Raw genomic sequence first — 17,500 nt, 5'->3', positions numbered from 1 at the left:
TTTTCTTGTTCTTCGATTTTCTTTTCGTCCCTTTTGGATGTGGTTTATGGGTGTTTTTCTTCATCTTCTACTTCTTTTTTTACGTCTATTTCTTCTTCGATTTTCTTTTCGCCTATTTGGGGATGTGGTTCATGATTCTTTTTTCTTTATTTATCTTTTTTTATTTTCTTAAAGTCGTTTTTCTCATTTCGTAAGTGTTATAGAATTTGTTTTGGATTTTCAGATTACAGATTATAACTTGCCATTTTGATGTATTTTTATTTTAAATGTTTACCTTTTGCAATTTTATTTTTCGTTTCTTTCTTTCTTATTTTCTCGTCTCGTTCATCTCATCTTTCGCATGTCGTGCTTCCCGTCTTTTTCGTCGTTTTCTCCTCTCTTCTGTCCGTACTTTCTTATCTCTTTCTTCCTTCCCTTTCTCGTTTCTTTCTTCCTTCCCTTTCTCGTTTCTTTCTTCCTTCCCTTTCTCGTCTCTTTCTTCCCTCCCTTTCTCGTCTCTTTCTTCCCTCCCTTTCTCACCTCTTTCTTCCGTTACTGCTTTGTCCTCTCCCTTCCCTTCTTCATGTTCTCTTTCGTCCCAACCTTCTCATCTCTTTCATCGTGCCTTTCTCATGTTTCTTTCGTCCTTTCATCCTCCTCCCTTTCTTCCCTGCATTCTCCTCTCTCTTCCCGCCTTTCTCCCCTCTTCACGCCTTTTTCTCTCTCTTCCCACTTTTTTCTCTCTCTTCCTGCCTTTTTTCTCTCTCTTCCCTTCATTCTCCTCTCTCTTCCCGCCTTTCTCCCCTCTCTCTTCCCTGCATTCTCCTCTCTCTTCCCGCCTTTCTCCCCTCTGTCCGCCTTTTTCTCTCTCTTTCCACCTTTTTCTCTCTCTTCCTGCCTTTTTTCTCTCTCTTCCCTTCATTCTCCTCTCTTCCCGCCTTTCTCCCCTCTCTCTTCCCTGCATTCTCCTCTCTCTTCCCGCCTTTCTCCCCTCTGTCCGCCTTTTTCTCTCTCTTACCCCCTTTTTCTCTCTCTTCCTGCCTTTTTTCTCTCTCTTCCCTTCATTCTCCTCTCTTCCCGCCTTTCTCCCCTCTCTCTTCCCTGCATTCTCCTCTCTCTCTTCCCGCCTTTCTTCTCTCTCTTCCCGCCTTTCTTCTCTCTCTTCCTGCCTTTCTTCTCTCTCTTCCCTTCATTCTCCTCTCTTCCCGCCTTTCTCCCCTCTCTCTTCCCTGCATTCTCCTCTCTCTTCCCGCCTTTCTCCCCTCTGTCCGCCTTTTTCTCTCTCTTACCCCCTTTTTCTCTCTCTTCCTGCCTTTTTTCTCTCTCTTCCCTTCATTCTCCTCTCTTCCCGCCTTTCTCCCCTCTCTCTTCCCTGCATTCTCCTCTCTCTTCCCGCCTTTCTCCCCTCTGTCCGCCTTTTTCTCTCTCTTCCCACCTTTTTCTCTCTCTTCCTGCCTTTTTTCTCTCTCTTCCCTTCATTCTCCTCTCTTCCCGCCTTTCTCCCCTCTCTCTTCCCTGCATTCTCCTCTCTCTCTTCCCGCCTTTCTTCTCTCTCTTCCCGCCTTTTTTTCTCTCTTCCCGCCTTTCTTCTCTCTCTTCCCGCCTTTTTTTCTCTCTTCCCGCCTTTTTTTCTCTCTTCCCGCCTTTCTTCTCTCTCTTCCCGCCTTTCTCCCCTCTCTCTTCCCTGCATTCTCCTCTCTCTCTTCCCGCCTTTCTTCTCTCTCTTCCCGCCTTTCTCCCCTCTCTCTTCCCTGCATTCTCCTCTCTCTCTTCCCGCCTTTCTCCCCTCTCTCTTCCCGCCTTTCTTCTCTCTCTTCCCGCCTTTCTCCCCTCTCTCTTCCCTGCATTCTCCTCTCTCTCTTCCCGCCTTTCTCCCCTCTCTCTTCCCGCCTTTCTTCTCTCTCTTCCCGCCTTTCTCCCCTCTCTCTTCCCTGCATTCTCCTCTCTCTCTTCCCGCCTTTCTTCTCTCTCTTCCCGCCTTTCTCCCCTCTCTCTTCCCTGCATTCTCCTATCTCTCTTCCCACCTTTCTTCTCTCTCTTCCCGCCTTTCTTCTCTCTCTTCCTTTCCTTTTTTCTCTCTCTTCCCGCCTTTCTTATCTCTCTCTTCCCTGCATTCTCCTCTCTCTTCCCGCTTTTCTCCCTTTCTTTCTCCTCCTGTGTCGTCTCCTCCTCTCCAACAATCCGCATCTCTTTTCAACCCCCGCTTCCCCCCCCTCTCCTGCAGGCGCCAGCTCCTCCAGCATCGAGCTCCTGCCCGCCCCCGGAGCAGGGAAAGACTGGACCGCCGGCCTGCACTCCGACGAAGGCCACGAAGGGGACCTGATCTACGAGTTCGACGGCGACTCCTCCGGCACCATCATCCCCGAGGCCATCCTCAACCACAACCTGACGTCCACCTTCACCATATCCACCTGGCTCAAGCACAAGACGCAGGCAGGGACGGACAAGGTAGTGTGGGGAGGGGGTGGGGGTGGGGTGTTGTCATGGGGACGGGGCCTTGGAGGGTGGTAGAGGGATGTGGTTTAATAGGGTCAAGGGTGGATGGGTGTGGTAAATAGGGTCAAGGGTGGAGTAGGATTTGGTATATAGGGTCAAGGGAAGATGGATTTGGTATATAGGGTCAAGGGTGGTGGATGGATGTGGGATATAGGGTCAAGAGTGGTGGAGTAGGATTTGGTCTATAGGGTCAAGGGTGGATGGGAGGGAAGGGTTGAGGAAAGATTGGTGAAGTAGGATTTTTTTTTATATATGATTCGTTAGGTTTGATTCGTATCGTTATGTAAATTTTGGCGATTCTGAAAAGCAGATCACGTGATATCAAACTCAAATCACATTGGCACCAAATCCAAATCGCATGACATCAAACGCAGATCACGTGATATCAAATCTAGAATCATATTTTGATCGAATCCAAAGCACACATCAAACGCAGATGACGTAAATACCCCTATAAATACCCCTTTTTTATATTTCAATTCAACTGACTGACCCCTGACCCCCCCCTCTCCCCCCTCTTTCCAGCACACCAAGGAGCACATTCTCTGCAACGCCGACGACCACAAGATGAACAGGCACCACATGGCACTCTTTGTGAGGAACTGCCGTCTGATTCTCCTGCTCCGCCGCGACTACACCGAGGCCAACCTCAACACCTTCCAGCCGGCAGAGTGGAGGTGGAAGCTCCCCCAGGTGAGCTGCTCGAGTTTGTTTGTTTGTTTGTTTTTTTAGAGGTCTTCTCCGTAGATGGGCGGTTTTGGGGAGATGGGCGCGGTCTCTGAAGTCGTTTTCTTTTGTCTTTTCTTTTTTTTCAATTTTTAAATATCTTTTTTCATGTAATTGTTATATTTTTTCATGTAATTGGTATCTCGCTTCATGTAGTTAATTGGTTTATTTTTCATGTAGTTTTATTTTTTTCTTACTTTTTTCATATGATTGTTAGCATTTTTATGTAATTATTATCTTTTTCATATATTTTTTTTCACATAATTTTCATACAGTTGTTATCTTTTCATGTAACTGTTATCTTCAATGTCTGTTAGTTAGGTAGTAATGAGATACGCTTTACCAGGGTTATCCCTTCTTGGAAAATTCATTTAACACTATGTCTAAATTTTCTGTTTTTTTATGAGAGAAAGACTTTTTTTTTTTTTTTTTTTAAAGAAAGTTTTGTATTTCTTTATTAATGTATTCTCTTGCTTACAGGTGTGTGACAATGAATGGCATCATTACTCGGTTCACGTGAAGCTGCCCGAAGTAACCCTGTACGTTGACGGTCACATCTTCAGGCCCGAGAATGGGGAATCCCCTGAGGTGAGTCCGTGTTTTTGTTGGTCTGGTTCGTGTTGTTGTTATTTTCTTGATGTTTTGTTTTGTTTTTTGACGTTTTGGTTGATATTGGCTTTGTTTGGTATGACTGGTTTGTTTTGGTAATATCAGTTCATCAGTTTTACGTTGTGTACGATTTGTCTGGTTTCAAATATTAGCGAGGTGGTTTATCAAGGAACCGAGAGCCTTGTTTAAGACGTGAATTAACACGACGTGACATGTTTCAGGTGATTGATGACTGGCCCCTTCACCCAACACGCGGCATCAACACAACTATGAGCGTGGGCGCATGTTGGCAAGGTCAGCATGATTTTTTTTGTTGTTGTTATTCTTTTCTCATGATGGTATACTGCTTGTGGTTTAGTATCTTCGAATTGCGGGTTGTTTAGACGATATAGGTTGTTGGTTTAGATATTGTAGGCTGCAGATACACTGGTGGAAAGGATGTGAATGAGAATGAGTCGTGGACAAGGGCGTCCTCGTCGATTTGTCAGGAAAATATTCTCACTCGCACCTTTCCCGTGACTTCCCACGGCCCCATTTCTTGATAACATAGTAAGACAATGCGTAGGTTTTTCCTCCTCAGGCTCCGAGGGCAACATGAAGCACGGCCTCTCGGGCTACCTGGCTGGCCTCTCGGTTCTGGTGGGGGCCCTGGAGTCTCCGCGCGTCCTGTCCTGCCTGACCCGCTGCCAGGAGTCCCTCGACACTCCTGCCATGGAACTCCTGCAGCCCAGCATGGAGCTCCTCACCAATAATGGTACGGAATCCTTTTTGGTCCTTGTTTTTTTTGGAATTGCGAAATTATGGCGCGTGCTGGTAGAAGGTGTTTGTTTCTTATGTACGTGTTTAAGAGGAACTAATTCTGGCTTGCCTTTTGTTATAGAAATGACACAGATCACCATCGAAGGCAATAATGTGACTAACCTTGAGACGCTGATACGCCGCGTGGCCTACGTCAACGGCCGGGACTTCCCCACCCCTGGACGTCGACCAGTCTCGGTGACCACCAACATCTTGTAAGTGTTTCTAGGTAGACATTTTCATGTGCAGTAAACAGGTTGGTAGTGTTGGATGTATCCCCGTTTGTTTGATCTTTGCGAATCCCTTTTCTCAGGTGCAACTCTGAAAAGGCCCTGAAGGTCGCCACTGCCCAGAGCTTCGTGGTGGTGATGCAGCCGCACCAGCCCAGCATCGAGCTCAACGGCACCACCAACTTCGCCGAGGAGTACGAGGCCTTCCGCCAGGGCCTGCGCGTGTTCCCCGACGTGGGCATCTACCTCTCGGCCGCCGCGGAGGAGGCCACGGCCCCCACACTGGGCGGCCAGCTGGACGAGTGCGTGGTTTCGGTGTATCCTCCTCTGAACCCCGACCACGAGACGCTGGTGCTCCCCGACAACCTGATCGCAGAGCTCGGCCTGGCCGCCTCCATCACGCGCCAGGGAGCCACCGTGTCCGGGGCCCACACCACGCACCACTACCAGTCCATCCTGCGCCAGATCCACTACGCCAACCGCAAGCCAGCCTACTACCTGAACCGGGCCTTCAAGCTGTCCTGCTCCGAGCTCGGCGGCCGCTTCACAAGTAACGAATATGTCCAGACGGTGAGTGGCGTTGACCACCTGTTCTGAATGCTGTCATTCATCAAACTGTTTTCTCTGTCGCCAATTAAATGAAAGGATTCTGACACCCATTTCATCTCGGCAATCTTTCCAACAGGTGACAGTGATCCACCCGCAACTCAGCGTGGACAAGACCGCAGCCTTCAACACCAACACCGACAGCATTCCTCCCCACATGGAACACAACACCCACAACGCCCACCAGGAGGCTGATGCCCACCTGACCCACCACAACCCTCAGCCCGTGCCAGCTCATGCCAAGCTCTCCGCCCACCACGTCGAGCTCAAACCCGCCCACACTGTGAATGACGTCTACTTCACTTCAAATGTCATGGAGGGCGTAGCAGTGAACAGCGCCAGTAAGTCCTTCTTCTTCTTCCTCGGTTGAGTGGAAAAGATATATCATTTTGTCTTTTTTTATACACGTTTAAATACTCACGTTCATTTAGGGATAAGGGAACAATAGGAGATACAGGGATGTTCTGTTTGACTGTTTTGGTTGTATAAGACTTGTAGGAAGGTGAAATATAAGAAAAATACATAGGATATAAGGGACCTAGTGAGATTGACGTATAAGCAAGTATATATTAGTGTATATATATATGTACATGCATATGTGTATATTTGGTTTAGAAAGGGAGTAAAATGTGTTCAAAAAATTAATTCTTTAAGATGATCGAGAATATTTGAAGAGTTGTATATGCAAAGCTTTAATAAAACTTCTTTTAGATAAGAGGGAGGAATGAGGAATGACTGATGAAAATCTATGAGAGAAAGAGAAGAAAAACGAAAATAGTTCAGTTTGCATATAAGGAATTATGAGTAAAAGTGATCAGCATAGGAAAGTATATTTGATATAGATAATCATCCATTAAATGCTAATAATTTTGAAGAGTCCAATGAGTGAAAGAGGTGGCTTGGAATGGACATATAGTCACTCATATGCACAAGTACGGTAAAATGTTGATAGTTTGCACAGCATTTGTGCATGGTTAGCCTAGGTAGGTAATTTGTGTCTCTTTAAACCCCCACCTTTTTGGGTTTTTTTTTTGGGGGGGTCAAGAAAAAATACCACATGCTCATAAAAATATTCATATGATATGAAATATGTAATTGTGTTTGTCCTCTTAAAGTTAAATCATGTAGGCTGTCTTCAATTACTTGAATCTTGCCAAAAGTTTCAATCAAGACCCAATGATGTGCCTTTGATATTTTTAGAGAAGGCATTAAATTAAATGTATAGCAATTAGGTTGTTTAAAGGTGTTGTAGATTAGGTGTTATATGTAAGATAAAGTAGAAGACAAGTGTGATTATAATTTAAAGAGATTAATTCCATTCCATAAGACCTAACGTGTTTTTATATATAGATTTAATTTCTGTTTTATCATTATTAAGAGACCTTCAGGATATACCGGTATAGATAAGACTGGACAAAATATCAGAAGAATATTCAAGTTTATGTACCATTCAGAACCAGTGATAAAATTCTCCATTTCTGTTGTATATTAAATTTCACACAATTTTCTTTATTCAAGTAACCCATCGCTATATTACCCCTTGATAATGTTTATTGGAGGAGTTATGATAATAGACGTGAATAATCACATTTTTTATCTCTTGTGCGTTTGTATTTAGTAATTAGTAAATGGAGAACTAGTCACTCAAGGAATTATTTGAATTCAATCAGTATAATTATCTCTTAGAACTTAATTTATCAGAAAAATAAATCTTCAGATATATCAGGAAAAAAGATCTTCGAATATATCAGAAAAAAATAGATCTTAATACAATCGTCAAATATATTAGGAAACAATAAATTAAAATGGACGATCATCAAATAGATTAGGGAAAAAAAGCCTTAAAATGTGCAATCGTAAACTCAGTCACAGAAATAACTTGACTTTGCCCAAGGTAGACCACGAGTAGTTGTAGAGCCAAACCCCTTACTCTAAAGTGGTGACACAGCCTCTCACGCTTTTGTCCTTGCTTACGGTCAACAGACATGTATGGGGGGAGCAGAACGCAGGCAGCTGTGCTTGCTGCGGGTGAGGTTTTCAAGGCGCTGTTCCGCTCCGGCACTTGTAGAGCATTTATTGGTGCACTTTAGCACGATGGGACGCGGGAAATCGAAAAATTGAAAGTGGCGACATTTTTTTTTTTTTTCATTAGATTTCGCCACCACGTCTCTTGGATGTTGGATCTTTCTTGTTTGTTTGTTTTTTGAGTGTCTGATTTTGTAGTGTAGAAGATTGTGTGGCTATAGAATTGATCGGAGAAAGATCGTGTTCTTAGAAAGTCCTTTTGAGAGATGGCGTAAGGTCCATTCCCTTACGATTCCAAGATGGCAGTAAAGTACAAACTCTCAAGAAATAGATGATAAATGAATAAATTCCCCGGCTTCCCATTTCGTAAAATTAAAAAAAAATCTGCACAACCACACCGTAGGCTTACAGAGAGGCTATGACCCCACAACAGCACCGCCCACACCGCCCACACCACCCACCAGAAAAAGCAGCTCACCAAATCACCTTGTTCTAGTACCCAAGCACATCATGGCAAAGAGCCGAAGTCATGCGGTATGTGTCACGTGACAGCATGAGGTGGCACCAGACGTCGGCTCTAGATCACGTGACCTCACCATATGCACTGTATCTGTGGGCGGAGAAGATGGGCGGACCCGAGGCGGTTCTGCGGGCGAGGATGAGGGATGAATATTTAGATTTCCAAAAATAAGTAGAGGAGGATGATGATAATTGGGGGAGGAATAACGGTAATAATGATAATGATAATTGGGTAGGAATAATGATGATAATAATGATAAAGATGATAATAATTGGGGGAGGAATAATGATAATGATGATTATAATGATAGCGATAATGATAATTGAGGGAGGAATAATGATAATAATAAAGGTAATAAAAATTGGGGGAGGGATAATGATAATGATGAAGATAAAAGTAATAATTAGGGGATTTTTAATGTATAATTTGACGTTTTTTTTTAAATTGAGGGACATATTAATTGCATTTGCTTTGCTCACTCTATTGCTATGGCCATTCTTTGATATGCACTTGAATTATCCATAATAATATACGTTAATCACCAACTCTTAATATAGTAGAATCACCAACTAGAATAAAAAAGTAAAATAAAAAGACACACAAAAAGAAAGTATATGTTAATACCAGATAATTCTGTCTACCAACATCATAAAGAAAATAATAACAATAATAGTAATAATAACAATAACAATAAACGAATAATTCCTTTTCGCCCAAAGAAAATAATAATAATAATAATAGTAATAATAATAATAATAATAACAATAATAACAATAAACGAATAATTTCCTCATCGCCCCAAAAATTAACCTCCCCCCCTCTTCCTCTTAGGTCATGCAGTCACCATCATCATCGTCGTGTGCGTTGGATTCCTGGTGTTCATGGTCGTGTTGGGCGTGATCCGTGTGCGCGCCGCCCACACACGCCACACCCACGAGGACGTCGCCGATGCAGAGATGGCCTGGGATGACTCCTCTCTCAACATCACCGTGAATCCTATGGAGGTATGGTGCTTGTTCCTCTTGGGGTGATTTTCTTAGGGGGTAAGGGGGGAAGTTGATTTTTTTTTTTTTTTTTTTTGGGGGGGGTTAAGTGTTGTTGTTTTTTTGGGGGGGGTTAAGTGTTGCTTTTTGGGGGGGAGGGTAGGTGTTGTTGTTTTTTTCTTTTTGAAGGGGTAAGTTCCAATGCAAGAACTTCTCAGTACTAGTAGCGTAAGGATAGTCATGATACACATTTATCATTTATTCCACTCATTATATGAAATAAAAATCTTGATATTTGTATTTGATATAAGTTTCATTTTGCTCATCAGCAAGAATTTAATCCACAAAGAGTTGCCTTGAATAACTTAACACACCATCGACACAATGGTAGCCCTTGAAACCCCAATAAAAGTGTGATGGCCTAGAATAACACGACACCGAAGCTGAACCCCTGCACCGAACCCCCGCACCGAACCGCCATGTAGGATATGACAGTCTAACCTCCTCCTTTACAGCAACAGCTGGAACTGGCAGAGACACAACGACTGAGGGATGATGACGATGACGACGACGACTCGTCAGATGATGGGAGCAACTTCAACGACGACCTGGACTCTTCAGATGAGGAGGAAGGGAAGCCGAAGGAGCTGGAGTGGGACGACTCGACCCTCAAAATTTAAAGCCCCTTTCCTCCCCTTCTTAAGTGTAACTGAGTGAAGATCTGCTGGACCCCCGTGGGCTTTGTTGATGTAGGAAAGAGTGTTCAGAGTCTTCCTTAAGGGGTTGATGACTGGGCATCCGTAATGAGTATTCATTCATGCTTGCTGTAGAGGAAATAGCAGTAATTAGGATAAATGGTATTAATTGCATAACAAACTAACCCACATTTGATTCGTTGTTTTGACCTGGACGTCCTCTTGAGTTGGAGAATCTTAACATTCTTATCTCTATGGATGCAGCCAATTTACTCCATCCTGCCATAGCGCCGTAGGTTGCCTGGCGCCGAACTGAAGGACCAACGGAGAATCTGACGGAAATGTCGGCCGTTCCGCCATCAGTATTGCACAGGGTCCACGCCAAGTATCTCAGAGAAATGTGATTGATGCTGCTTGAATATTCCTTAAGGGGCGATGGCAAAGGGAAATGGGCAAAGCTGTGAGGGTTGAGGAAAGGTTGGGGGAGGGGAGGGGAAGGGAGGGAAGGTCGTCAGTTGCCATAATGTTGATAGGTATTCATGGTTAAATAAAGGAGAGAGGAGGAGGGTATTTATTAGCTGAGTTGCAGCAGTGGGGAAGAGCCAAGCGTTGGAATCTCAGCCGCCTATCTCCATTCATTGCAGATTTTGACAATGGTGAAGTTTCACTGAAATAAAGAAGGATATATATATATATATGTATATGGTGTGTAGCAGGGTACTCTTGGAATTTGCCTGAGTGATGGACTTTCTCAGTAAAGCTTGGGGATGGAGTGGAAGTTGGTATTGGCTTGACGAGATGGAATTTACAGCTGCCACGTGGAGGAATCTGTATCCAATACAGTCCATCTTATATTTTTGAAGGGTATGACGGCAGCATTACCACTAACACCCGGTATCACATGCACGGAATGTTAGAAATGTTTACATATCTCAACCTGCCTATATTATTTGGTATCATATTACTTTGTAGAATATTCAAGATAGGAGGATATATGTATTTAGTAGTCCACTGTAGTAAAAAAAATATGAAGTGTTTAGTCACTGGCTATGTAAAAAAAATACAATAATTTTTGCTAATATTAATCTTTTTAAGGTGCCAGAAAGTGAATGACAAAGATGAACAAAGTGTCATAAGTGTGATATAATGACTGGTCATTTCCACAAACTCTCTGGCAGTATGACACAGGGATGGCTCTCCTTCTTTGCACTTTTACAATGTGGGGAAAAACAGGCTCTCTCCACTCCGTGCAGAGGGCCTGTGACCACCAGCCAAGTCACAAATTTTAGGCAAGAGACATTATTTACAAGGTGTACTAATTTTTTATTTTCTATATGATAATCTAGTATGTATATTTTTGCCTTGATCTTATTTATTCTCTGAAGGCCTTATGTACTTATTGAGAGTAAAAGTTAATACTGTATTAAGTAATAGAGGCTTGATGGTACACACGTGCAGACCTCAGGGTACCTTAGCCAATTTGGGAGAACTGTCGCTGTGTTACATGTAAGTGGTCTCTTCCTCTCATATTGTCACTTTTAGCTTTTTGCACATTTCGCCCCAGCCCAAGAGGCGTTCTGCTGGCAATCGACGGAAATCTTGAGTTGCGTCTCGAAATTTGGACATATCTGCTGTTCCTTTTTTATTCTTTTTTTTTTTTTGGCTGATTGGGACTGATATACTTTCAAACGTGATTTTTTTTTAAAGTGCAGAACCTTTTTTTTTCTTACCTTCCAGCAGAGGTAATGCATTTAGGTCAATATGAGAGGCAAGTTTATATCAAGTCTTTTATAATTATTAACCAAGTATCCTTTCAATTTTAACTTGTGATTTTAGTTCTCAGTTTTAAAATAACACGCTCGGACTCACAATGAAAGACAAAATGACTAGCTATTGATTACTTTCAGAAACCAGTTGTATAAATATGTGACAATGACCCGTTTGTAAATTTACAATCAGCTTCTTGTCTGACAATGTGAGTTGGGTGATAACTTTGGTTCTGTTGTGGTTGGTATGTATCGGACTACATGATGTATAATATACCATAGGTGGCCTACCTTGCAGGGACGTCGGCCAAAACACTTTTTTGCATGGGGACTTTTTCTTTGTCTTTTTTTTTCTAAAGGTGTCATTGATTTGATCGTTTAATGGAAGCTGCTACGCCGATTTGTGAGCATTTGCATCCCAAAAGTGATCCCGGCACGACGAAGTGTGTTGACTGGTGCGCTAGGGGGAAGGCCATCTATATTTTGTAAATTCACTCTGTACAATGAGTCCCATTGTAAACCTTTCCTATGTCGCTTCTCAATTGTACTGTAATCCTGACATGTAATCCTGACATGTATTTATGGCAGCATATATTTGCCAGGATATCTACAAGCTGTTAGATAATAACAATCAAAAGGTTATCCTACGTGTAAATGTGGAGTGTCTTGTGATCGTTGCCTGGAGGCGAGGACTTCGGGAAGCCCCATTTTCATACCGACAACACAAGGGGGACTCTCCTTAAGTTCTGTCTGAAGGTTGCCGTTACTCTTCACCACACAGATTAGAGCAACCATTGCAGCAGTTGCTTTGCATGACGAGTTGCAAAGTTTTTGTTTTTCATATAAATCTCACAATGCTATCAGTTACCTCCCCCTCCCTCCCCCCGTCACTGGCCCCCTCTCTTGAAATTATGTGTTTGTCATGATTATTTGGCACTGGATTTTGGTGTAAAGCTTGCATTCTTCGCATAAAGAGTGTTGTTCTGACACCCCCCCACCCCCACCCCATCACGTCAGTTATCAGAAAGAGTCTAGGGAGCAGTTGTTGCATTGGTTGGTCGAATTGTTAGCTCGTATATAAAATTTCTCAGTGTTCAGAGTGTTGATGTAACAAAAAAAAAAAATGTAATGAATATGGATAATCTGTGACAAGTTGGTAATCGGTCTGTAACATTCCGTTGTAGATGACATCAGCTTTTTTGTTGTTCTGAGCGATAGATTTAAAGAGAGAGTTTTTGTTTCTTTACAAGGCGGCACGCATCCCTCCCTAATAAACAAAATTTAGGTTTCATAATTGCTTATTTAGTAGGATTACATAGAGCAGCATGCAGCAATTGCCAGACAAAATAAAAAGAATGATGATGATGATAATAATTATGGATTTTAGTCTTTCTTTAACAGCTCTGTGCTTTGTGCTTATGCTTTTCTGAAAGTCACAGATCAGCTTTTAGTTAGCATATACAATTTTGTTAGACACATAAATCATGATAGTTTTATTTTGATACCTCACAAAAGAAGATTTGCCAGGATTTTTGTAATGCAGCCGTTTACGAAGGAACAGCTGTGTGCCAGCGATGCCAGACTGCAGGAAACGGACAAAAAAAAAGCTTTGTTATAGTTTTTTCACGATAGTTTCAATATTTTTTCTCTCCAAACTCTCTAAAGATTATCCATTCATCTTTTTAGAAAAGAATTAGCACCAAATTTTAGATTTTATAGTTCACTTCTTAAGATATTTAAAACAAATAGACATCATAAAGCAAAGGTGACCATGCCCAGCCAATCGGTATTACATTATGAATTACAAACTAAAAACAAATAAAAATAAAGGAAAAATTCAAAAATACATATTGTCACTGATAAAACACGTCTTGTATATCTCTGTCCTATGTGGTGCTGGCAGCGCTGGTAAGGACACCACCACACGCAGGGTTGGGATGGCGCTGGCCGCTGGGTGTAGGCAGTCTGCACAAAACCCCTGGCTTCTGTAATCCGTCAAGAATAAACACCTACACCCACTACCTTGTGTTTTGATATCCTCAGTGTGTTTAATATAGATAAACTGTGAAAAGTTGTAGATAAACTGTGACAAGTTGGTAGTCGATCTATAACATCAACTTTATTGTGGCCTAGATGGTGTGGTTGGTCATTTTGAATAGTTGGGTAATGGATTCTTTGTCGGCATGTATATAGAGAAAAGAAATGTGATGCAATGGGTATGGTATCTTGGGGAATCCTAAAGCTCACATATTAATTTAGAAATATCTTAACAGTCAGATTTGCAATCTCCGACCAGGATTTTCCTTAGTAATTTTCATCTTGGAAATCCCACAGCTCGCATCTTACTTTGTTAATCCTACGATTCACAATTTGGAAATTTAGCAACTTCACATGTTGATCTTCAGTTCCCTACAACTCGCATTTCACTTTGTAAAACCCACAACGAGTCTTTTCCTTTGCAATTACCACAGCTCAAATCCATAAAGAATCCTCCCATTCTTTTATGAAAGCCAAAGTTCATTTCTACAGTACCATCCACTACGTCCCACGATCTTCTGTGGAATTCCCTGAACTAGGTAGCATCTACATGGGTTTTAAATCAGCTCATCATAGATTATGCTGTGTTATACGTAATCCAGGCATGGACAGAATACTACTGATTAGGCTGAGACAAAATAATTTATCCTACGTGAGCCATATATACCTGAATTCAATGTATTCAGTGGTCAAGCTATACCATGGTACACAGTCACAGAATGCCTGGGAGGCCAACATACCCAAAACAACATATAAAACTCTCCCTCACAAGAGAGAGAAACAGTCTGAAATTGGTTAAAACAATACAGGCATTTCCATGAGCTCTAACTAACACGGGGCTGGGACGCACAATTACGTACACGATACAGATACACAAATAACACGAGATTGAAGTAATGATCAAACAACACTGGAGAACACTAACACAAAATCTGTCAAAACATAAGACCCCAAGAAATTTTGGAGCTCCAAAATGCTCATAGGCTCGAACAACCAACCAACCACAATCTTATACAACACAGCGACAGAGGGTTGACTCGGTGAAGATGGAGCATGACTAACGACTAACAACTCCCGACACACCTTACGCGCCTCCTTTGCACTCCCTAGGCCACAGGACTGTCACAATACGCCTGGGCACCCACCTGGGCACTCCTCTCCACCTCAGAAGTGGAGTACCAAAAGGAAGCGTTTTATCGCTAACCCGTCATACCATGTACACAGCCAATCTGCCACAACCTACACCCTGCAACTATTTTTCCTGTTCTGACGATATCATACAGATAATTGTGATGAACCACCTGAGCCTCCAGTACAGTGGTAACGTGTCGGCTTCTCATCCGAGGGGTCGGCGGTTCGCGCCTCGCCCAGGCGCGAGAAGTTGCAATTGTCGCCCGGAGGTTACTGTTGTGACTGGGCATCACGGTGGGTAAGGACTAAGCTCTGTCGCGTCAGCACTCGCTGACACACGTTGTTCGAGTCGACATTAGCCGGCACAGGCCGGGCTCCCCCATAGCCCGTGCGAGGCTCAGCTTCGCATATCGGACTTCTCCTTATCCTTGAACCACCTCGAGCTGGGGCTGGTTGGAAATCTATTTTCGGCATAATCACAGTTAACGTGGGGTAATCGGAAACACTCGTAGCACTTGCCGGTTTATTAACGTATCAACTTAATACTTCAAAAAGAGAGAAAAATAAAATAATAAAACGCGTCAAACGGCTGAAGGCCACACGATCAACTAGCTCCGAGGGTCAAGATGAACTGCCTAAATTGGCGGTAAAATGGGGTACGTGAAATACACCTCAGAGCTGGTGGTTCGTGATTGGCTGAACGTAAATACAGGTTATTGCTGCCTCCGCCTAGGGGAGTAATAAAAAGTCCGACTGCTGTCACTTCGTTTATACATAAACACAAAAGTCAAGAAAATCTAAAACGCATCCACACAGTCAATCTAATTGAAATGGAGCCCAATACATCTCAAGAACAAAGTAAAATTAGTTCATTTCCTTTAAGAATACAATACACACACAAATGCCGCATGGAAATTCAATCCTTAATACATCCATTAAACAATTTCAACACAACTTTTATTGTAACATCTGAGCTCCAAAGGGTAAAGGGCAACAAATGAGTATGAAATGAAGTCCAACCTCTACAACACTGGCCACATGGTAGAACATCCACAGATTCCTATGACATAATAAACATACAAAACATAGCATAAAACCATTAACACATATATATCAAACACTAATATGTCTTAACACCAATATCAAACATAATAATCTTGCCTCAATACTCACGAGAATACAAATCACAACAAAAAAAACTACGGAGAAGGGCTAGAGCAATCCCTCAACTTCCAAGGTCAGCTGCTTCGAGGGTTCATAAACAGAAGTCGGAGTCGGACGTGATTCAAACACGAGACTTCACGAGCGGCCGCCTCTATTCGCACAACAAAACAAAATCTCATGATTCCATTCACACAAGCGACAAGCAAAATGCACAAATATAAACATAAAACACAGTAAAAAGAATAAAAAAGACAGTGTTAAAGCACAAAGATATAAACACAAAACACGATAAAAAAGGTATAAAAATAAATAAAAAATACAATACAAACAATTGGAAAATACATAGATAACAGGAATATTGCTCCAAGCAAAAGGCTTAAAAATCAAGAATAAAAAATAATTAAGATGAACGTGTGAACTTCAGAGTTCACTACACAATCTCACACCCAAGAGTTTGTTTTCTTTTCTGTGGGTCGGTTTAGGAAATTGGCACTTTGGCTTAAGTGTTTGTCCCTGAGCTAAGTGTCTTCATTAGTAGGTTACAAACCTGGAATTCTAGACAGGAAGGGTGGCTCCCTCAAGTTTAATTGAATTATAAACCATGTCTAAAAAAACTGGAAAAGAAAAAAGCAAATGTTAACTCAAAAGACAAGTCTCAGGAAGAGAAAGCCTGAAGCAACAAAAATAAAAGGACTGTATCTCCACATACAGCTCCTCCCAACACTTCGGATGAGACAACAGCTCCCCTAAATAACACAATGCAGGCTCACAATCACCAGACTTGAAAACAAATCGCAAGTCACAATGCAGCGTTAAAGATGATGGCTCAACCACCTCAAGCTTAGTAGATTCAAAAGCACATCACACACTCGAAGAAAAAAAATAAGAATTAAATTCTGACTAAGGATGTCCACAAGACTCTGGAGGTTATGGAGGAAAGTTGCATAGTAAATGTTCCAAAAACTCCTGCAACTTCAGATGAAAAACCTCTCTCAAACAGCTTTTTTATTGAACCGTCAGCAGACTACGCCACAGCTATAGAGGCAAAATTTGAAAAAGAATACTCTTTTCTTGAGGTAACCATATATGTATAAAAAAAAATGTGTGTGTGTGTGTGTGTGTGTGTGTGTGTGTGTGTGTGTGTGTGTGTGTGTGTGTGTGTGTGTGTGTGTGTGTGTGTGTGTGTGTGTGTGTGTGTGCCCGTGCGTGCGTGCGTGCGTGCATGCATGCGTGCGTGTGTGTGTTTATTTTGTTTATATATGTGTATATTCAGTATATGTATGTATATGCATGTATGCATATGTATATGCATGTATGTGTATGTATATGCATGTATGTGTATGTGTATGTATATGCATGTATGTGTATGTGTATGTATATGCATGTATGTGTATGTGTATGTATATGCATGTATGTGTATGTGTATGTATATGCATGTATGTGTATGTATATGCATGTATGTGTATGTGTATGTATATGCATGTATGTGTATGTATATGTATGTATATGCATGTATGTGTATGTATATGTATGTATATGCATGTATGTGTATGTATATGTATGCATATGCATGTATGTGTATGTATATGTATGCATATGCATGTATGTGTATGTATATGTATGCATGTATGTGTATGTATATGTATGCATGTATGTATATGTATATGTATGCATGTATGTGTATGTATATGTATGCATGTATGTGTATGTATATGTATATGCATGTATGTGTATG

The 17,500-nt window shown here is 41.9% G+C and overlaps 1 protein-coding gene across 1 annotated transcript in view; it reads left to right on the top strand.

Moving 5' to 3' along the window:
- Positions 1-13,269, top strand: part of Cals (calsyntenin 1) — a 31,841-nt gene extending 18,572 nt beyond the window's left edge. Inside the window, exons 7-16 of the mRNA XM_070115481.1 lie at positions 2,204-2,427; positions 3,001-3,168; positions 3,682-3,789; positions 4,032-4,104; positions 4,391-4,564; positions 4,691-4,823; positions 4,922-5,408; positions 5,524-5,785; positions 8,821-8,993; positions 9,488-13,269. Of these exons, the coding sequence (XP_069971582.1) occupies positions 2,204-2,427; positions 3,001-3,168; positions 3,682-3,789; positions 4,032-4,104; positions 4,391-4,564; positions 4,691-4,823; positions 4,922-5,408; positions 5,524-5,785; positions 8,821-8,993; positions 9,488-9,652 (1,967 nt within the window). The 3' untranslated portion in view covers positions 9,653-13,269. The remainder of the gene's footprint in view (positions 1-2,203; positions 2,428-3,000; positions 3,169-3,681; positions 3,790-4,031; positions 4,105-4,390; positions 4,565-4,690; positions 4,824-4,921; positions 5,409-5,523; positions 5,786-8,820; positions 8,994-9,487) is intronic.
- The last annotated feature ends 4,231 nt before the right edge of the window (positions 13,270-17,500 follow it).

This window comes from Penaeus vannamei, chromosome 37, assembly GCF_042767895.1.
Source record: "Penaeus vannamei isolate JL-2024 chromosome 37, ASM4276789v1, whole genome shotgun sequence".
Taxonomy (NCBI): domain Eukaryota; kingdom Metazoa; phylum Arthropoda; class Malacostraca; order Decapoda; family Penaeidae; genus Penaeus; species Penaeus vannamei.
Note: the sequence above shows the minus strand (reverse complement) of the source record. Positions and strands in the feature narration are given on the sequence as shown.